General features: G+C 38.4%; 1 protein-coding gene across 4 annotated transcripts in view; it reads right to left on the reverse strand.

The window, feature by feature from the left end:
• TCERG1 (transcription elongation regulator 1) overlaps positions 1 to 22,264 on the reverse strand; it is a 33,861-nt gene extending 11,597 nt beyond the window's left edge. The window contains exons 1-14 of one of the 4 annotated variants that reach the window (XM_010578770.1): positions 22,125 to 22,263; positions 21,365 to 21,590; positions 18,062 to 18,214; positions 17,592 to 17,859; positions 14,586 to 14,828; positions 10,641 to 10,703; positions 9,142 to 9,342; positions 7,748 to 7,863; positions 6,529 to 6,617; positions 5,346 to 5,506; positions 4,451 to 4,517; positions 3,234 to 3,369; positions 2,176 to 2,265; positions 1,300 to 1,418 (exon numbers count right to left, since the gene is read on the reverse strand). In XM_010578770.1, coding sequence (XP_010577072.1) covers positions 1,300 to 1,418; positions 2,176 to 2,265; positions 3,234 to 3,369; positions 4,451 to 4,517; positions 5,346 to 5,506; positions 6,529 to 6,617; positions 7,748 to 7,863; positions 9,142 to 9,342; positions 10,641 to 10,703; positions 14,586 to 14,828; positions 17,592 to 17,859; positions 18,062 to 18,214; positions 21,365 to 21,589 — 1,931 coding nt within the window. In that variant the 5' untranslated portion in view covers position 21,590; positions 22,125 to 22,263. Of the gene's footprint in view, positions 1 to 1,299; positions 1,419 to 2,175; positions 2,266 to 3,233; positions 3,370 to 4,450; positions 4,518 to 5,345; positions 5,507 to 6,528; positions 6,618 to 7,747; positions 7,864 to 9,141; positions 9,343 to 10,640; positions 10,704 to 14,585; positions 14,829 to 17,591; positions 17,860 to 18,061; positions 18,215 to 21,364; positions 21,591 to 22,124 lie in introns of all 4 variants that reach the window. The other 3 variants (XM_010578772.1, XM_010578771.1, XM_010578773.1) reach the window with 3 other exon arrangements.
• Positions 22,265 to 22,445: the final 181 nt, after the last annotated feature.

Genomic DNA, 22,445 nt, shown 5'->3' on the forward strand with positions numbered 1-22,445 from the left:
GTGAGACACTTATAATCATACGAATGTTTTCATCACAGCATGGAAATAATTAGACTTGGAAAATCCAGCCTACTGTTGCTGTAGGGTAAATTGAAACAAGAAGAGAATTTGGCAGCTTATTCAAAAAGATTAGAAAGTGAATGTACAGCTATATTGAAGAACAAGAGCTGTTTAAGTGAAGTGGAACACAAACTCTTGGGCATGTTGGACTGAGATAGATGATAAAAAACCAGTCTGGCACTCACAGAAGTACAGCAATATCTTTAGACAAACACTGAAACCAGAAGACAAAGGATAAGATTAAACAAGACAGTATCGCAGCTGGAACTCTTTCCCACCCCAACCCATAATGAGATCAGAGTCAGTCCCAATATGACACATTGGAGATATCTTGGAAGTTGAGGATACTAAAGCTAACATAATAGTCCATGTTAATCTCTGAATTATACATTAAACTTATTACTGATGAACTTTTTCTTAAAACATTTCCATGCCTCCATTCTTCCCAGCCTACTACTGTTGAAACTGCTACCCTTATTAAATGAGAATTAATCAGATTTGAAGTAATTTAAAAGTTAACATAACACTAGCTTCCACCAGATTTCCAAAACGGGTCACTGAAAAAAGAATTAAGCTGAAGTGAAACAAATGAGTTGTTATTTCACTGTAAAAGAATTAACGCCAGATAAGCCAAGAGATGCTGCAAGAGAATGCTTTAGAGCTCATATGGTGACATAAGCACATACTTCATGAACTCTATGTGAGAAAGCTGTGAAGCAAACAATCCTAGCAATAAAATCTTGAATGTTAGTACATGCACTGTCAACACCTCGCTATTATCACTGCAAGGTCTGAATATAAGGGGTATGTAATAATTTCTATATTAAAGACACCAGAACATTCTATCATATGAACACACTTTATAACCAGAACAACATCCAGTCAGCCCCCTCCAGACTGAAGAAACCTCCCTGGTACTTCTCTGAGACTATTAATATTCTTAAGAAGAAACAAGGTTACTAAAGAAACCTTGTGGTGGATCATGAGGCCTTTCTCACAATCGGGACAGCATGCTGGGGATTTCTTCAAAATGACTTAAAACATATAAATCATTATAAATCACAAGTTCTACCATTTCATGGATTAGGCGAATACAAGCAGGCAAAAGAAGATTTCAACAATATCTGATGATTTTTCTCCTCTTTGCCCATTTCAAAAGAGGTTAATCTACCTAATACCACCCCAACATACCTCGTTCTAATAGAGCTTATGCATACAAAAACCAGAAGAAGCTCCTACCTTGGATTAATCTTTGCTTCTTCCATCATTTTCTTGAAATCCTCCTTGGCCTGCATTATTTTGTTTTTCTTCTCCTTGCGCTCTTCTTCTGCTCGGGTTTTCACATACTGATCAAATACCTACAGAAACACCAGTCACCAACATAAAACACAAAAACCTGAAGCCACATAAGCTCTAGGCAAGAGGGAGGAAAAATCCCATTTCCTTCATCCTACTTCCTTTCCTGCCACCACACAACCAACAAAGATGAAGTAGAAAGAAGGGTTAGGGACTCTTTCTATTTGAATATGCAAATTACTCCAATCTGCTGAACATGTAGTATATTGTATCTAAACACGTAATCTGAGACCTGCGAAGAAGTTTCTTACACATTCACATTACATCAACATTTTTCTGGGTCATATGTTTAAGACAGCAGACACTTCCTGTATTCTTGAAGTTTTCATTTCCCTACATCCATTTGAAGAAAAGCTTCTGGAGTGAGAACTTGCTTAACAATAAAAATGCGCTTTAGTTTTTCCCCCAACCACTTTTTTTTTTTTAATAAATAGATAGAGTATTCATTACGCCAATATTTCAAAGAGATACTGATGATTCTCACCATTTCATTCTGGTTTGGGGAGCTCTCTGTATGCATGCAACTTTCACTGTGTTAAAATATTAGATCTTCCAACCACAGGAAAAATAGAAACTATCAACTCACTTCTTTTCTTGTTGGCTTCTTCCATTTCCAGACAAACCCTAATCATAACAAAAATCCCTTGCAACACTGATTAATCTGGAAGGTTAGCAGGAACAAAAATAGCAGACTGAGGATTTAGATAAAGTCTGTAGTAGCTGTGTCTGGATGGGGAGTGAATTTGACTTCTCTTTTACCTGTTTTCTTTCTTTCGGGTTGAGAAGTAAGTAACGAGGATCAAAAACTATCTTGTGTAGCTCTTTCTCCCATGTTGAAAAAGCAGAGACCTTTAATTAAAAAAAGTCAGATTTTAACTAGTGGTTAAGTTTCCTCAAATATAAAGAAGTTGTCCTATAGTTTTCAAGCAAAACTGCACATCTGATGAAAAGAGGGAAACAAACTCATCTTGAAGTTTTCATCACTAATAGATGATGGAAGCTGCCATAGCAAGTTTCAACACTAACTGGCTCTGAAAACTTCTAAATAATAACACATGCTTAATTACTACCACTGTGTGACATTTTAAAAAACAGTAAGTACATCAGAAGAAAGCCTTGAGATTCTATGTTCTCATATCGCATAACTGCTCTATATCTTTTCTAAAGATTATAACAGTTCTGCTACAAGAGATTGATTTAAACATGTTCGAGTGCATCTTAAACAAGCTTTATTAAAACTAACCCATGAAATCCAGTTATTGAAACTAAATGAAAGCTGCATAGGCAGCTGGAACCACTTCAATTTTTTAAAGTTGCTGTATAAATTTACATTCTAATAGTCTAATTTACCTATAAAAACTGATTGGTATCAAGCAGATTTCAAATTTAGTTAACTAAAAGCAAAAAGTCTCCCATTTAAGGATAAGAATGTACAGACTACAATGGAACTTACTGTTTTTCTCATGTAGGAACATTTCCAAAAACATTATGGATGTGTCCAGTTTGTGTGCCCTATTTATTTTCAATAGCAGCTTTCAATTAGGTAATTACTTAACTTGGGGGAAAAAAGTAAAAAAAAAAATTCTGTCTTGATACTGTTTAATTTCAGTTACTTAGTAATCAAAATTTTGCTATAATTATAACATTCTTTGAAATATGGAGTCTTGTACCAAAGGCACTCATTAATCAGAGGAAGGATGAGATTGTTTTCCTTACATAAAGCACCGCAGGTTCTGAATTCGCTAAGAATTGAGACCTCTGCCTGAACCTCCCCTCCCTCTCCCTGCTTCTCACACACACACACAGATTTCTCTGACCCCTCTTTCTAGAAGCATGTCCTTGAACTGTTTCATCCGAGCCTCCAGAGGGACAATGGCTCTCTCTCGAGCAGCTTTAATTTCAGCTTCCATAGCAGCCTCCTTCTCTGAATCAATATCTTTGTTATCATCTTTCCTGAAAAAAATTAAACATACAGTATAACTTGAGAATTAATATGTCAACCCTGTAGTTTAGAAATTGAACTACACCAGGACAGAATGGATATAACCGATTACTTCAGAAGCATAGGCTTACAAATCATGAAAGCTGTTCTTCGAGACCTGGATATGAATGCTTTCATATTGAAAGAGCTCAAGAACCAAGGTATTCTCAATAACTTCAGTGCCAACAAATGACTCCAAGAAGTTAGCACGTTCTGGTTGTATTCAAAGGTCTCACCAGATGTACAACAGTTTTCACATTAACTGCCTTAATTTTCTTATCTCCTGTTCAAGACCATGAGGCCCTGTGAAAAGACTATGGCTAAGGGAGTTAGTTCAAATTGAGAGTACCTTATAATCATTACAACAGAAAACGCTGTAACACAAAAGATACATTCATCCATCAAAGCATTTCTGGAAAAATGCGAGCTGTTTGTTGATTTATGTTTACTAAGTGCAAATGCGCTTCATCCCAAACAAACTCAAAGCCCTAACTGCTAACAACTTTATGATCATGCCTAAGAGTACACCATAACAAAATTGTAAAACTACTTTTAAAGCAGTGCATGTAAGTAACTCGGAGTGATGTATATTGCTTCCAATAGGCAAAACAGATAAAAAGATGTAAATGAAACTCTTAAACTTTTATAATAGAGTGAAAACAGAGTAATCACTAGGAAAATCTAGATGGCTGGATTTTTTGGCAACAAAATCTTGTGCACAGAAATTAACAAGCTAGATAAACAAGCAACAGAAGCAAACTATTTCATATAAAATGCACTCAAAATATTCCTTGGATTCAGCAACTTATACCATTTATTTCCATTTCAAATTATTTCCAAAGGAGATGCGATCTCCTCTACACATGAATTTCAGCTCAGAGAAGTATCGAATACTTGAGCTGCTAGAGTAAAACAGCAGAAAGTTGACGACTCTGTTCACCAATCCTATTAATTACTGTTCTCCTCTGCTGAATACAACAGTATACACACTGCTCAGGTTAAAAACTTCATTTTATCTACACAGACTACTTAGTATTGAAAAAGCAAACTTACTTGCGCTTTTTAATTTTAATAGGCTCATCTTCATTTGCTTCCTCTGTAGATTCATGCTCTTCTCTAACTGTAACAGATTTCAGTAATACTTTAGATTTTATATTTATGAAAAGTTTGTAATCTACAAATGAAGCCTTGTGCAAAAACAGAGGACAATGTGTGCAGCAATAATGTACTCTGACAAAGGAAGACATATGGTTTTCAGCCGCTTTTGGAATAACACTATCAGAATTTGGTGGCAGGACTAATGGACTTGCAGCCAGCTTTGGATTTAAAGTGACAAACACTGACCTCTTATTTCGAGGGGAAAAAAACCTCAGGCTAAACAGTCTAATGAAGCACATTTGCATCTCCTGATTACCTACTTGCACTTTGCTCTCCTCCAACTACCAAGCCCACATGTCATCTCAGGATCATTTACTAGAACTCATGCCAGAAAGAAGTCTTATCTCAGCAGCCTCTTGAATGTTCTCTGCTCTTGGCAGCTCTTTCCAAAACTGTATTCCAGTTGACGTTCTCTAAGTTAAATCCTCTTCTGTGAGAGCCCATTGGTACATTATGATTAATCTTTTCTGGCCCCCAAATTCCTCTTGCTTATAAAACAAACAGAGTCCCTTTTTTTAGTCAGTAAAAACTGTGGGGTTTTTCAGCCTGTTGGCATTTAGAAAAAAAATTAACCTTGTTAGTATCTACTTTCTTCAATAGACTGTTTTTTTCGAAAAGACTATAAATCTGCATTCCCACCAGCATTCTTAAATTCTAAAACTATATACATTTTTCAATATGTCTTTACGTTTCTCTCACTTATTTAAACGTTACTAGCTTTGGAAATCAACACAAAATAAGTGATAAGAAGTCTGAATATAATTTAAGAAGGCAGTAAGATTGCTCTTACTAAGTTTTTTTCCTTCTTCCATTCCTTTTTTGTGAGGAGGTTCTTGAATAATTTTGTCCACATCAGCTCTTCCAATTAGGTCATCTGGTCGGTCCCACATAGAAAGACGAGTGGTAGGGTTATAGAAGAAAACTCGCTCATCGCCAGTCCACACCACACACCTAGAAATTTAATAATCAGACAGGAAATCTTGTATTATCTTTGTGTCTTCATTCATTCTGTGTACCTGTTACCATATTCAAAGACTGAAGCAAGCATTAATGGTCACAGACAGATCCAGGTTATACGTACTGCACAACTACCAAACATTCCTACTGTCCAAATAGGATCCTGAATTATTGCTTTTCTCTGCTAGCAGATTTGAAATGCAATTTGTAAAATACTTTTTATCAGGAGCTGCAGTATACTCAGTTCTTCTCTAAAAAAATGTTTTAGACAGCTGAATCAGATTTTGGGATAAAAAGTACCTCATCTCTTCAATGCCCTATGAAATATGAGAAAAAGCAACCTAATGATCTTGCCAGAATTTTATAAATGGCAGGATGAAAGAACTGCAGAGATCATTTGAAGAGAGACAGTTTTAAATATCAAACATTAATAAAAAAGCATCGATGGCTAAATTGCAAAAATTAAAACCACGTCCCTTTCCCATCACTAAGATTTTTACCGTGGTCATCCGAACACACAAAGATGATTTACACATACTACAGCAAGAGTAACCTCATCATGACATTATACACAGAGGCACCTGATGAGTACCTATGCCAAGTAAAAAACAAAAGGATTGTTTTGGCCAGCAGCTGCACCCATTCGCTCCCCAAGGCATAAGGGCAAAAGAAGCCCAAGATTTTTTTTTTTTTGGCCAGTATTTCCTACCAGATCAGAAGGAATCAGTGGCAGATGAAGGGGGCTGGGATATGACAACTATGCTGGTAAGGCACCACATAGGACTGCAGTTAGTGTGTGGTAGAAAGGCTATACACACACCATTGAACATCATGAGTACCGGCACAGCGTGAACAGCATTGCCTGGAGGAATCCAACGTTATCTGAGACAGAATCATACCAAGAACAGGATCTATACACACTATTACTTGTTCTAACTATCCAGCGACCTTTCCTGGCTATGGGAAATCATGTCTCAGTCCCGCAGTAGGAGGCCACAGGGGAAACTGTTACCTACCATGGGGTTCCTGGAATAGGAGTGGTTGCAACTGGCTTGGCCTTCTGAGCTGCTTTTTCTTCTTCAGTCATTTCTTCCTCTTTTGGCTCCTCAAGGAAAAAAAAAGTTAAAGGATTCAAGCAATGACCACTAGCTAATTATTTATTATAAAGTAACTAACTTGTTTTAAAGAAGAAAATGTATTTTGAAACAATGCTAATAAACAGCTCACAATTACACTTCATCCATGCTTAAAACAGAAGCATTGGAATTTCAACAGTAACTGCTACTCAAAACTCAGAAAACCTCTAAGTGTTTACTAACTTTTGACTTCATTGAAACCTTATTTAAATGCCTTCCTAGATCTTCATGAATCCTTGAATCAAGGACTGAATACAGGGGCAAGGGTGTAGTTTCTCACAAAGAAATTTTTATTTATTCTTAAAATTAATTTACTTGAAAATGAGACACGGAGTGTGAAACAGTCAAAAATCTGCAATAACCTTTGTAGCAGAAATAAGCAAACTAGCAACTACCTCAAAAGTGAACAGGGTAGAGTGGTAATAAAAACCAGCAACTGAATTCTGTACTTTTGCCTACTAAGCTACACTGAAGTTTGCAGAAATCAGTATAAAAGCTTTAATTTTTATTCAAACACTTTAGCATCTTAAAGAGCTATGCTTTCTCAGCATGACAAAATGCCTTACAAGAAAAAAGTTAATTTTGTTTACCGCGACGTAAACACTACAGACATTTTCGAGGACAGGTGTTCCTAACAGACTAAACTTATCAGTTACAGCACACGGAGATCGTGTAAGCTTTGTTTCAAAACTGTTCAAAATAAGGAAGTAAAGAAACAGAGAAAAAGCTATTAATTTAAAGATTTCAAACATTCAGGACAAGTTTCATTTTTCTGAATACCTTAAAATCAGTGAGAGAACATCATGTCTATGTAATTAGCTAATTTTTTTTTCCATGTTCTTACTAATTTCTTAACTCACGTGCTCTGTATTTTTCTTTTAAGTGTCCTTTTTTCCTTATGTAAAAAAAATAATCAAAAGAAGGAAAAAAAAAAAAGCTATGAGCCCAAAAAGGAAGGCTTTCAAAAATCAGCCCAGGAATTTAAGAACTCTAATTACTAACCGTGTCTCCTGTCAATATGCCCGGTCTACAGATGCATCCACACCTGTAGGATGTAGAATTCAAAATGGCGATACCATTTGGTTGCAAGGTCTTTTACCTCCTTTATAAGTTCTTTTATAGGTTCTTCTTTTGGCTCTTCTTCTTCTGTCTCCATTGGTAAAGGCTCCTCTGTAGGTTCTTTAATTGGCTCTTTAATCTTCTCTTCCATTTTTTCTAAATAAAGACAGAATTTTCCTTAGTATTATTAAGAAACCATTATAGAACAACAAATTTATTTTTATCAGTATGATTTTCCAAGCACAACAGCAAAACAAAACTTATTTTTAATGTATTTTCACTGCTTTCTGTCCTCCTTGGGCTTTACAGTGTCTGCTTATAAAGACGTGATTATCTCCTGTACCAAGATGTACTTGGGACTGGAAAACGAAATATTGTAAGGCAGCCTATTATATTAAAAAGCTAACTAAACTGTACCAACAGAAATCGCTGAAATGCCAATAAATGTATCAAACAACAGTTGCAACCAACAGTGCAACACTGAAGATGACTTTCAGATTTGAAATGCTGCTGACAAAAAAAAAAGAGAAAATTCATGCAGCATCATCTGAGGATTGCTCTGCATCCATTAAAAAAATTATAAAATGTATAAGCTTTACTCAGCAAAATTGATATTTGCTGTCTTAGATGTTTTCACCTCAGTAAAAAGAAGACATATTATTTAAAACTGAATTATTAGAAAGATGGGTATTAAACTAACCAACTGTAAGTGTTCTGAATTTGTCTAAACAAAGATTTCTTGTAACTGAAAAATTCAGCAGACAATAAAAGGAAGAACTATTTGGGTCCGACTGGATTTGTTTTCTTAAAAGACTTTATAAACTGAATAAAAGCCACAGGATTTTTGCCCCTTCTTCCTTATTTATGATACAAGAACAATTTCCCTCCAATATAACACCACCCATGGATATAATGTGGATTCAAATAGACACAAGTCACAGAATATGACCAGAATACAACTTAGGGATGTGGACAGGGGGAGGTAATTTATTTTTTCCTCATATTCCAAATCTGTTTATATACTTAGTTTATGAAGATCTGAAATTTAGCATTTCAGTGATCTTCATTCTCTCCTGGTTTACAGTCTTTAGAATAACTGAATTTTCCCCTCACTTTCTATCTTTCTGCAATTGGGATCTTCTCAAACACCTAAGTATGTAAAGTACTTACTTTCTACTGGAGTGGAAACATGCATTTACCCAAGTGTCTACAGAAGCCACTCTAGAACCAAATAACCTTACAGTACAGTGGGAAACAAAGAAACAATAACTTTCAGACTCAAGACCCACCCAAATGGATACTTATAACCAGGATTTAAAAATATTCTTCAGGGAAATAAGGGATTAGAAATATTCTCATTCACGTTTTCCAACACAACTGTTAACGGTCTAAGCAATTTTGCCTAGTATACAGCTGCATTTAAAAAAACCGTACCTTTTTCTTTCAGTTCTTGGGGTTTTTCCCATGTTGACTCCAAAGTCCTATTGTTATAATAGTAAGTCTTTCCATCTGCTGTTTTGTACTCTGTCCACTCAGAGACTGCTGTTGCTCCAGCCAACGTAGCAGGTGAAGCAGCAATAGCAACCTGAGGATGGATCATAGGTACAATGGGAGGGGCCATGCCTGGCAAGACACCTGTATAAAGAAGAAAAAAAAGAAAAAAGGAAAAAGGAAAAAGGAAAGAAAACAGTAAGTGACAATGAAGTACCTAAGAACCAAAACCTAGCACTTCACTGTTTACAGTAAAACTTAAGTTACAAATAATCAACCTATATAAATACGGTTTTCAAAATTAAATTGAAAAGCAATGCATTGTTACTCAATTTCCTTCCTGTGTTTTACAATCAGTAATGCCCATATTACCAGGCAAATTAGATAGCTTTTTGTTCTGAGTAATGTGTAATTCTGCACAGCACAAAGCTTGTTAGTTTTTAGACATTTGCTTTAATACTTCAAAATTAAGTGCTCTATCAAAAAAGTCTTTATTAGATCTCTATAGCAAATAATTTTTTTTTTAAATCTACTCCACTGTTTAATTATGCTGTCATTTTAAGAGATATTCCTATTGCTCTTGAAAAAAGACAACAGTGGCTTGAATTTGAGCCATATAATATGAAGCAGAACTCTGATAGTCTTAAATCCTGACTTAAAGTTAACATTAATTCAGAGCCTTGGATAAAAACTTGTGAGAAATAATTTCAGATTGTGCAATGGTTTTGTTTAATACTGCAGATCGATCGGAAAAAACATTTTATTCACATCCTAAAGAAAAATGGCAAGTAAATAGCCAAAGATAAGCCAGAATGCTACATTTTCCTATTATTTCTCTACTCATCCCAACAAAATGGATATACTGAACATATTTTGAATGACAAGTTCTAGAAAAACAAATTGAATAGGACTAAAACTACAAGATCATAATTTTGAGCCTTTAACGTTTATATGAAAAAGTCTATAATTTTAAATAGTGGAAAAGCACACATTACACATTGCCATAAAGTATTCTCAGTAAGCAACTTTTCTTAAATCCACAATTTGAAAAATGAAAATTTATACTAAGACGCACATACACGCACACCAACATGCGAGCACAATCATGTCACTATACATGTGGAAGTAGGAAAAACGAAAATCCACACACAAGAAACTAATAACTAAGAAGTATGGGCATGAAGAGATTCACAGTTATTACAGAACTCAATGATTACAGAAAACTGTACCGGATTATTTGCATAAGATAAGCTAACACTAACAGTTATTTGGGAAAGTTATCTCCTGGCCAGATACGATATTTGCATTTATACTGGTTTTGAAAATAAAGTATATATATTCATTCAATTGGGGAAGCAAATAAATAAATAAAGGATAAACAACAACATTCACTACCATGCCAACTTACAGACAAAACGAACTAAGATGGTTTTGAAAATTACCGGTCTTGGTGGTAGCGACTGTCTTTACATACGGGCAGCTGACTATTTGCATCATTGCTACACCTGTAAAATGGATAAGCAAGCATGTTGGAAAGCTGCCATTGTATGTCAGCTACCACTGGGAGTCTGGATGCTACAGATTTCCTGCTACAATTTGGAATGTCATTTTCAGCTGGCAAAGAGAAAGCCTCCCAGCAAGAAAATGTGAATTATTTTTGCTCCAACATTTTATGCCAGATCAAATATAAAACTAATTTTATGCTGCAGCAACAGTTTCTGCCTACATTAAACCAGCTGTTTAGCAAATAACTGGGATATCATTAAAAAGAAAAAAGTTATTTCAGTGAAGACTCAGGGGTTTAAGTTCATTCAAGGGGGAACGCTGCTCTCCTTGTAGGGCATTACCATGGGAAAATACTCTACTAAAGGTGCTGTTTTCCACTGACAGCCTCTGCTCAGACAGATCCATCAGGGGAGCAGCAACGAAGTGAAACTAACAGTCTTTGCTATTTTCAGTCTGCTGCTGCATTTAGAAGGCAGTGGTAAGAGCAGAGGCACAGATTTAAACTAGTCAGACTAGCAAGGTGTGGGAGGGTGAAAGCCAAGTTCAACCCAGAGGGAAAGCTCAGGTTATGAGGGTCATTACAGAAAGGCTGGAGGTGGAAGAAGGGGGGTGGGAGAAATAAAAGCAATGAAGCTGCAAACAGAGGTACACAAAGCTGCACTAGGTCAGTGGCAGCGAACATTTTCTTTATTTTTCATTATCAAGAATGTCACGAGCTGAAAAATGCTCTAAAAGCAGCATAACTAGCCCTCAAAAAGGTAGCATCATGCACTGTTCTGCCCTCCAGCTCATTAAGAAATGACATAGAAAGGCCACAAAAAGGAAAACATCTCATCCTCTTCAATTAGACACAAAATTCAGTAGGATAGTAGTCAGGGGTAAGGGGAACACATTTCAAAAAACCTTCATTTTAGGGTGCGGAAGGAAACTGTAGAAGTTCTCTCTACGTTGGTCCAGTCTGGACACTCAGAAACTGAAATACTGCAGAAACTTCCCCTTAAATGGTTTGAATTCCATCATCTGAGGTTGGAAATTCTCCCAGCGCGAAGTGAAATTAAACCCCTGTGTTTATAACCAAAGTAATTTCTGGTTTTCTTCATTAGAGATCTCGTATGGAAAGCATACAAAAATACGGCCAATTTATTTTAAAAAAATTTTGTGAGAAGACAGAATTGTAATGTTCTTTAACAATAATTTCAATGAAAGAATCCAAAACTAGTTTTATTAAAAAAAAGTATGAATTGAGACACAAAAAACATTGACTCAAACAGCACTGAATGAAGTGTTTGTCTAAATTTTTTGGGGGGGGGATTCATGTTATGTACTTGAAAATGAATCTGAAAATTCGTTTTGTTAAGGAAGTTACAGCATGTCTTAAAACTGGGTCAGTATAAATAATGCCATCTGCGGGATCACTGAAATTAGAGACACTGCAGCGCAGATAAGACTTCGCAAATACCCAAGCTGTTTCCTCTGCCAAGTTCATTCTCAAACATACAACTAAGTTTTAATATATGAATTAAGAGAAAGCAGACTTACTTTTTAAGATCTGAGATTACGAGATATCACTAATCAACTCTTCCATTGTTCCGTCTTACTACAGTATAATACAGAGATTAACTTTGCCGTCACTTGACAATGGTATTGTTCAGCTCTGCCTCTGTAACTTGAAAGCAATCTGGCTGATATTATACCTAGTGCTGAAAGCCCCAAACATCTACACGTTAAAACTTTGTCAGCCTTTTTGACTTCACCTTATACTGCCATGAAGTAATTTTGACTTCTCTTTTGTTTCTTGTTACTGTAAAATATTTTAAAGGTTTCCTTTTCTTTTAGAGTGTTTATAAACCATTGCAACAAACTCAAGTCAGAATTAGCTGAAAAAAGTAGACTGATTTTATTCTGTAATCAAGCAAAATGACAAATTAGACTCATTAGTGGAAGCACGCACTTCACTGCTAGGTATCCTTCCTATGTATTATGGGTTCCACCCAAAAGGCTCATCTCACTGTGGGAACAGAAGAGGCCAGATCTAAGACTTGCTACAAGGAAAGTTCTGAAAAAAAGACTTTTCAAAAATGAGTTTAAGAAGGAGAAGATTGATGTTCTTGCTCTGTCTTTCATTCTGTATTCACTACTCACAAAACTTTTTGACTGAGAGCTTACAAAAAAACCCAACCTAAGCACAGACCCCAGTGTATCCATTTTCACTGGCACTCTTCTCTACTGCCTTGACCATCCACATTTTACCTGACAGTTCACACTTGAAAAGATGATCATATCCTTCAAAGGTATGTAAGGACCCTTCACTCTATGCTGATCCCTTGCTGGCAATGTCAGAAACTGCAGTTAAGAACATTCAGCTGACCACCTTTAAGGCTTAACCCTTTTTATTGCTCTTCTAAACCTCACAGATTTACAGACATCAGAATTCTCCCTCTATCCTTTATCCATTTTTTGTTCAGCCTTGAACATCATGTTCAGATTAGTATTTGTTTCCTGTCTTAAAACGAGTACTACACTGTGATTTCCTTTTCAAGCAAACTGCAGATTAAAGTAGCTTCGCCCAGTTATTTTAGAAGACTATCCTAAAAGCAGAGGCAACTAAAAGTTGGTCCTCTCTTCTAGTTAGCAAAACTAATACCCATTTTAACTACTTTGATGCTTATATCCTTTATCAAAGAAGTGTTCTAAAGGATTATTTTTCATCCAACCTATTTGATGGAAGGTAAAGGCCTCCCTTCATATGTACTGGATCGATGTATTAAAATGACAGCAGGAAAGAAGTCACCTCATTCAGCTTGTACAAAGAGTCAAAAACATGAGGATGCTGCTCAGAGCCACTGCTTTGTAATTCTGAATCAGAAACTAACTTGTATCCAATACAACTGCAGTCTCAAACCTTCCTTTGCAGCAGAAAATCATCAGCTCTTGGTATATACTTAGTGCTACCGTACACTGAAAAAACCCATTAATTACTTTTGTACTAGAACAGGAACTCAGTTGTATCCATGCAAACTGAAACATGGCATTTAAGCAATGACTGGCTTTAGCAATCTCTTAGGAGGACCTCTGCACCAATTAAACAGCAGTCGAGTCCAAAATTTTGCCAGCCTAAAATTACTTCCTTAAGTATCTAAATATTTTATGAAAACTTAAGAAAATATTATTTACCCAGGAACCAGTATGCTGCCATCTAAGATTTCCTCTCAGTGGTCTTTACATCTAAAGCCTATGAATAATACCCTAGCATCTTGAATGCCTTCATTATGTTTAAACCTCAACAGTTTGCGTATGCATTCAGCATCATACTTGATAGCTGCAAACCAAAAGAACTGGAAATGCCTAGCATCATTCAGGGGCAATGCATTTGAAGGGTAATTTCTCCTGCGCATAAATTCATTCTTTTTGTTTAATTTCTTTGGGCTATAATCCAAATCCTAATAAATATTTATGCACAAAACTTAAAGTTTAAATCAAGCAAGTAGCAAAAATTACAGCAACATGGCAATTAGTAAAATATAGTGCTACAATATTCTCAGTCACATAGGGATTCTGCCCAGAAACTTTTTTTTTTAAACAGGATGACAAAATAGACATGTGCCATGAGATTAAGAAGTGTTATATTTTCCTATCATCCAAAAGAAAAAGGTTTACACGTTTAAATGCAGCTGTTTTCTAATATGTGTATCAAAGAACTAGAAGTCAAAAAATTTCATGTTCTTTGTTAATTATAGTCTGTCTGCTAACCCTGAATTCTTTCAAAAATACTCTGAGTGGAGAGGATTCAGGCAAGTTCCGTACACAGTGGACACATGAGTGCAAACAAATTGACAACATGGACATGTAGCGGACAAGACAATTACAGTTCGCCAATTTACCTGGAAGTGGAATAGGCATGCCAGGAAGGGGGACACGAAATGGAGGTACCATTACTGGTGGAAAAGCAGGAATTGCTGCAGTTGGTTGAGGTACTGCATGAGGAACTGCAGGAGGCAATGTCTGTGGGACTGGCTGGGGTACAGTCTGCACAGGTGTAGCAGAAGGAGCAGAGGTTGAAACACTGACTGATGGTGTGGCAACTGAAACACCCGAACTCGGGGTCTGGTCTTGTGTGGTAGGTGCTGATAAAAAAACACAAAGAACACCTTGTATCTTAGACACTACAATATATTTGCTGCAAACATACTGGCTCTCTGTTTCCCAACAGACTTCATATAAGCAGATATGCTTAGATATCATCAGCAGGAAGACACTCTTGGACAAAAAACCCTTTGCCTTCTCTGTAACATTAAATATTCACAAAGAAAGTCAATTTCAAATTTTACTTTGTCCCATTATTTACACCTAACAAGTCTCTATAGCAGTAGCAAGGGTGTATCAAAGGACAAACACAGCCTGAAATGAAATTCTACTCTGTATCCCTGTTCAGAAAAACAGAAAGGGAACATTACAGAGAGTTTCAAATGGAAAAAGGTTGTTCTTATGTTAAATAAACACAGGCTCTGCTTTTTAACAATAATGGCAGCAACACGTGCATGACAACAGTCTGTCTAAAAACTATGCTTGTTAAGCTGTGATCCAAGAATGCAAAAATGTCAATAAAAAAAGTGTAAATAAGCAAGGAAAAGGAAAGTACTTTTGCTCAGAAGCTGCAAGAATTTTCTTGGTCTTCAGTGCCTCCCAGTGGGAAAATACACCACTGGTGTTCAATTCTGTAATCCTTGCAGCATCACTGAAATCAGCACTTAACCGAGAATAAATAGTGCTACCTATCAAAGCACTGGCAAACAGGAACTAGAGACGTGACTGATTAAAATCATTAGCCAGCCTTGCAAATTTACACTGTAAGATTTGGTGGAAGGCAGGAGGAATTGTTGTAAAAATGAGCTAAGGAAAAAAAAAAGGAAACCACACCAACTTATGCACATATTATATATGGGCATACTGTGCATTTTCTTCAGTATTTCATGACTACCAGAATCATTCCTAATAACGTACCAGTATTAGCATATTTAAATAAAGGTTTTTGATCTGTTGTTAAGTGTTTCAGAAAGGGTGAAAGTCCTTAGCACTGCCTAAAATTTAGGGAAACAGAGCAGACAGTCAGTATGTGATTTGTTTTAAGGCCTAAGTCAAATCAGTACCAGACGAGAATGAAGCTCAGCCAGAAGTCCCAGGTTGTTTTACAGGCCAAGTCTGAGAGTTATAAAATTATTTGAAATGATAGACTTTTATCACCTAGGCACAGACACCAACAGTAACAGTTCTTGAAAGCAAAGACAAAGTTTAGCAGGTAGAACAGGTAGAAGTGGAACAGATTTTCAGCGTTCAGTATCAGGAAATTTTGCTTCAGAGAGGGTGCATAAAGTGCTATTCCAAAAGCAGGATCAGTTCTCAAAAGCCTGGCATTAGGCCAGAAGCTAACATTCACCTCCTACCTCATTCTTGTTACTCAGCAAAATGGTTCGAGTAGACCATATTTCAACAAAGCAGCTGAACACAGTACTAAGTTACCTTTCAAATTAAATAAAAAGCACTAAAATGCTTTGAGCAATACAAATTATTTGCTACTCCAGTGATCTGTCCTCTCCTCAGTGTTAACTGAAAGCATAATTTGAGTGCTACCTAAATTTGACTCCCTTTCATGCACAGATCTGTAAAGTTTGGGTTAAATGGTGAGTTAAGCTTGACTTGCCTCACCTGGTACAGGAAAAAGATGAAGTAATTCCAGAGAATGCAACTATACACTACCACTGGAGTTAGAACAATTCAGCAATTGCTCATCTTCTGGATACTCTTTGGCCTAACTCAGTGCACACATTTTTGCCAGCGCAGCTACAATGATCAAGACTGTCGAACAATAGGATTCCTGATCAGCATAAATGTTCTGCTTTCAGTAGCCCTGCATGTAGACAGTAACACTAACCAAACTGTTCCTTAACAAGCTGCACCTTGCTTTGTTCATGCTAGGTGATCTTACTCACGCTTGCTGTTGACACACTCATGTGCAAACAGATCTATTGTACACAATATACATTTCTAGATGCTCTGCACCTAGAGGCACTTTGTTAGCATATATATGCGTCAAAGAAGAGTATAAATCGTACCGTTTATATTATATGCAGATACTATGTATAAACATGCATTATGTGCATGCTGCATAAATTCAGCCCCCTTTCCTCCTGAGGTTCCCTCCGCTGAAAAACCCTCAAAAGCAAAGGCTCAGCCCCTGTAAACAGCAGTAATCTTCAGACTATTATTCGAAGGTCATGAGTGGACAATAACGGCTCTAAGGACTTCCTTTTTCCTCTCTTGTGCAACTCTAGCGAGGCTTAGTCAGAAGAATAATGCTAATAAAAGTAATACACCAGAAGCAGCTCTGTTCTGCAATCAACCGAATCTCAGCAGCCCAGGAGCAGCACTCAAAGTTCCAGCCTCTTAAAGCAACAGGTGCCATTTTGGAAACAAAGAGGCAATTGCTACAACTATAATTCCTACCTCAGATTAACTTTTCTTGTGAAACACTTTAAAAAACAATTTAGCATTATCTACAGTCAAAAGGAAATGGATGCATAATAGCTTTGAGATGATGTGATAACAGCAGAAGAAAAATATACAAAGACCTAAAGAAAAAGGGTTGCATGCTGATCTAGTATTACTCTCCTGAAGTAACTCTTTCAGATTGGGGTGGGAGGAGGGGCAAAAAAAAGGTTTGCATGCAAGGTTCTTCTGGATTAAGTGCTGTACTATAAACTCACGCTCCACTTTACGTTGAAACAACTTCCTCCTGGATACCAAGTTTTTGCTGCAGCAATTCCCCAAAACAGCATCCCCACCACCTGCTCCCCACCATCGCAAAGCTTGAGAAACCCTCAGTTACTCACTGGAAATCGTCTGTGAAACTGAAGTGGCTGTGGTTGTGGTAGAGGTTGTGGAGGACTGAGTACTCGAGGACGTGGATGGAGACGCTGCAGATGCAGGACTACTGGTGGTCGGTGTGGAGGCACCTACTGCTTGTGCCTGGGCCTGGGCTTGCACCTGGGCCTGGGCTTGCGCAGCCAGCATCGGCGTCAACTCCGACTGCTGAATAACTTTGACCCCATCTGGCTTAGTCCACGCTGACTCACGTGTACGCGCATTATAGAAATAGACCTACAATTTAAGAATGTCGCCATCAAACAACTGCTTATCTGGAGGAGGAGCATTTATAAATGGTCCAGTTCCTCATGTTTTAAAAATAGTAAGAGGATAGACAAGAGCGTAGGATTTTACTGCAGTGCCAGACTGTGTATGACAACATGCTCACAATAGCAGAAAACACCCATTACTTCGTTGTTTCTGGTAACCATCTTACCTTGCCATCTGGAGTTTTGTTTTCTACCCATATCTCTTCAGCTGGGGGCATTGCTGGTGTTCCAGGGGCAGTGACAGGCGGCATTCCTGGAGGGAACATCATACCAGGAGGTGGTGGCATGCTACCCATGGGAGGAGGCATAAATGGTGGTCTCTAAAGGCATATAATGACAATAATGAAGGTAATAATAATAATAATAATACAATTTTCAAGCAGAGTTTTCCTTTATTAGAGCACCAACAGACAGCACAACTATAGTAAGGTTAACTCTACCAGTCTGGAGAGCTTCTTCAACAATCTAATACTACCAGCTCAGAGAATGCACTTCCTGACAAGCCACCACCTATGGCGGAACAGCTGCAATAAACATTTCACTTCTGAGATGCTAACATCATCTGATGTAGAGCATCAGAAAAAAGTGGCATGAAAAGAAGTGAGGTGAAAGAAAACTCCTCTCCTGAAAAGAAGAAAATATCCCAATGCACGAAAGAGAAAGAATGGAAGAACTGTTCCTGAATAACTGCCACTCAGACATCCCCAGCTGTAAATCAAATACACCACTAAACAGTTACACAATGACCCTCCCAGTGAACAAATATTAAAAAAAAATTTACAAGCAAGCATCCAATTTATTAGCATAGCAGAGCAGCAGATTTCATTACAATCCATTATAGTTCTTGATTTCCCATTAACTAAAATTCTAACTAGTGCTAATTTAAAAAGAAAAAAAAAAAATCAAATTGCATTTTCATTATTGCATCATCATAAGAAACCCAGAACTGCCCTGCACACAACTGTTAATTGAAAGCCTGAACACCCGCTTTCTAATTCAAAGTGCATTAAATTCTTCTATTCTACTTGTTTATTTGGACCGTTCTGAAATTTCCTGGGCATAACAAGTATAGTGAATACTTCCCTATAAAAAAAGGCAGTCGACAAAATCCACCAAGTTCTTTAACTTATTCTGCATATACCTACAACTGACCTAATAATCTCCATCACTCCAGTTCTAATTGTACTTGTGATTCAAAAGATTTCCACTTCACAAAGGCAATACCAAGACACCTCACTGGCAAAAACCTTCGAGCTCTGCACTCGTAACTGAGAGGCCCGAGGCTGAAACGCGTACATGCAGCAAGACTAGGGCTCTGCTGAAGCTAGTATGTGTGCAGGAAATCCAGTGTCACAGGAACTGGGTAGCTTGGCGTGACATGCCACAAACGTGCACCCTGAGCTGCACCTGTGCACTGAGAATTGGAGTCCTACCCTTGGCCGTTTTCAGCGTGTACCATGTCCTTAGTTTCTGTCTGCATTTGGCTTCTTCTAGAAGTTGCCCTGAGATCAAAATTTCTTCTGTAAGAGTGATATTTTAAACTGCTTTTTAAATTCATGTACCAACTCTGATTTTTGTTAAATACTATTATAAAGTAAGTCAAGAGTATGTGGACGGAATTCAAAACAAACAAAAAAGCCATTAAGGTAACTACACCCTTTCTTTCCTTCCTTATTTCTTCTCCACAGCTCCTCCATCTGGCCACAAGATGATCTTTCTCTTTACTGCTCTACAATCTGTAAAAAGAATCCAGTAGGGCTCACTTTTTGTCTGCTGTTGCTGCTTTCCCCATAAAACAGGGTTAGACCGTTACAGGGCAGTCCTGGGAGCAAGGAAGTGACGCCAGCTATACAGCCAGGGGATCCACAACGCCTTTCTGCTCCACTTGAAGCACACTCTCTCCTCTGTTTCTACCACAGGACCTTTCAACATTGTGTCTCCCCTTGCACCAGAAGCAGGGTGAGAAGCTAAAACCCAAACATTTGGTGCAAAGCAGAGCACAGTGCTGACATGGCATGAAAAATTTAGACATGCTTGGTGCATGGATTCCATGTATGGTAATGAGTTGTAGAAGACATGCTTCCTGCATGGCATGATAAAACAGCTATGATGTAACAGCTGAGAGCTGAAGCACATTCAGAATATAAATCAAACACATCAATCAAGGAGACAGCAGCAGCTAGGCTTCGGGCTTCAAATTAACTCTGGCTGATTCTTGAAACTGCAGGAAGGAAGCAAGGTCCTGTTATCCCCACTGCATGTTCTCTTCCCATCTTGCCCACATCCCTACATTTTAAAATAAATTTCATAGCACCAAAGTTTTCACTTTTCTATTACAAATAGGGGATTTAAACCATTATTTATAAACCACATAGTACTATTCACCTCCTTATAGGCCCACCTGCGGTCCCACATAGTAATTACACTGCCCTAACAGCACTGTACTCCTACAGTGCTATTAAAACAATACATTCCTTATTCACAAAGGTGTTGTACCTTTCAGACTGTCCAAGTCTCTGAAAGGTAGGCAAAAGAACTTAAAACATACATCACTATGACATACAGATAGAAATCTACCTTACTTGAGCCCAACTGGGTCATACTACCCCTGTAGGTGCTAATAATGCTGCAAGTCTTTAAAAAAAAAAAACAAAACACAAAACCCCCAAACAAACACCCCCCAACAACAACGACAATAAACGTAAGGTAAAGAGCATTCTCCCTCTGCCAAGAGTAAACTTTTGTCAGTACAAGGGCCACCTGCAGCTGCTCCAGCCAAACAATGAGCCTACTCCTAGTTTTTTTTCCAAATGTTAAATTTTTCTTTGTCAGTGTGTTGACAATTTCTGGTGCATTACTAATGATGCACCCTCCTGAACACAGCGCTAAAGCAAAACATACCTGATTGCTGATTATATACGTACTTCTCAAAATTGCTACCTGCCCACCTAGCCAATCCCTTGGTGTTCAGTAATAATAAACTACCAGAGTGATGGCAGGTGTGGCTCATGCTGGAATCCGTACAGAATTCAGCTGCACCTTCTCTCTCAGTCTTTGTGTGCATCCATCATTACCCCACTAAGTGAATACAGGCAGAATCAGGATAACCCTAGAAGACTGATGTATACTTCACATGCCTGCTTTGAGGCATTCAGAAACTGGAGCACAGCCGAGTCCTGCATTCTGCATGGCCACAGGGCACCAACATGAAGTCAGGTTTTAGTAAAGACTCTGTTGGCAAGCGTATCCTAACTGCATAATTGATTAATTTAGAATTGCCTCAAGGAGCTAAACAGAAGTTGCGTTTACATACCACAGGTATGCATTAGGTTTTATAATGCCATGCACGAGCCTGCTGTTCTTTTCATTCATTTTAATGTCTCTCCTCTTATTATTTCCACACATGAAAACAAACAAGAAAAATCCATAAATCCCAACTCAGCAAACCAAGAGAATCCCCCGTTCTTTACCTGTAAATGTGGAGGTCCCATTGGTGGAGGAATCCCTCCCGGAGGTGGCATCGGAGGCATGTTTGGATCAAATGGAGGACGTCCAAAAGGGGGGCGAGGTGGTGGAGGAGGACCTCGCATCATACCAAAAGGTGGAGGTGGTCGCATGAGAGGCGGTGGGCCTCTCATGACTGCGTTTGGTGGGGGAGCTGGACCGCGAAATCTCAGTGCTTGCTGCTGAGCCATTCTGTGGATAAGGCCAAAGGGAAAGTTTATTTTTGCTTCCTGCTGAGCTGTAGGAAAATCAATTCTTAGAACAAACAGGGAAGAACCCTAACAGAAATCAAAAGGGTGTGGAAAAAATGCCAAGTTCAAATAATCAAAGTGTGCAACTACTTCCAATAGTTTCTTCCCCTTTGCAATTCAAGTTTATTAGCCCTCAATTGTTAATTTTTACTCACAGAAACAAATAACCTAGAGCTGGCATTAGAGTAGGCAGGCATCGCAGGAGCACACCCTGATCTGCCAAAGCTCCTTCAACACGACCTGCAACTCTGAGTCCTGTCTGCACGTACATCCTTGACTTCTCAAGCAACGGCTGTCCGTCGCGCCGAGGGTTTTAAGTACTCTGTAGCACCAGTGTCTGCCAGGACTATCTACATCCTTCGCATTTGTGACCTATGGCAGGACGTGAACCCTGACCATCGCACTAAGCCCGCTGTGCCACCCAACCCGCTACACCGGGAGCTTTGTAACCATATATATAGAAAAAAACGTTCACCTTTGGAACCAACAAACGCTCTTCTGCTGCTCTCAGGAAAACAATTTTGCCCACCATTTACTGCCAGTGCAATACCAATGTTGGCATGATGACTCAAAATCGGAAAAAACAGAGGTTATGAGAAGATGAAGGGCAACAGACGCGCGGCTCAGCGCCCAGACCACAGGGCAGCCCCTGCTCCTGCTGACCTGCACTGCCAGCGGGGCGGAGAGCGCCGGGGCCGACGACGGCAAGGGGGACCCCGCCGGGCGCCCCGACCGACCGCCGCCGCCGCGCCCCTGCAGCCCAGCTCCGCGCCCGGGAGCGGAGCCTCGGCGGGCG

The sequence above is a fragment of the Haliaeetus leucocephalus genome, unplaced genomic scaffold, assembly GCF_000737465.1.
Source record: "Haliaeetus leucocephalus isolate CR32 unplaced genomic scaffold, Haliaeetus_leucocephalus-4.0 Scaffold656, whole genome shotgun sequence".
NCBI lineage: Eukaryota > Metazoa > Chordata > Aves > Accipitriformes > Accipitridae > Haliaeetus > Haliaeetus leucocephalus.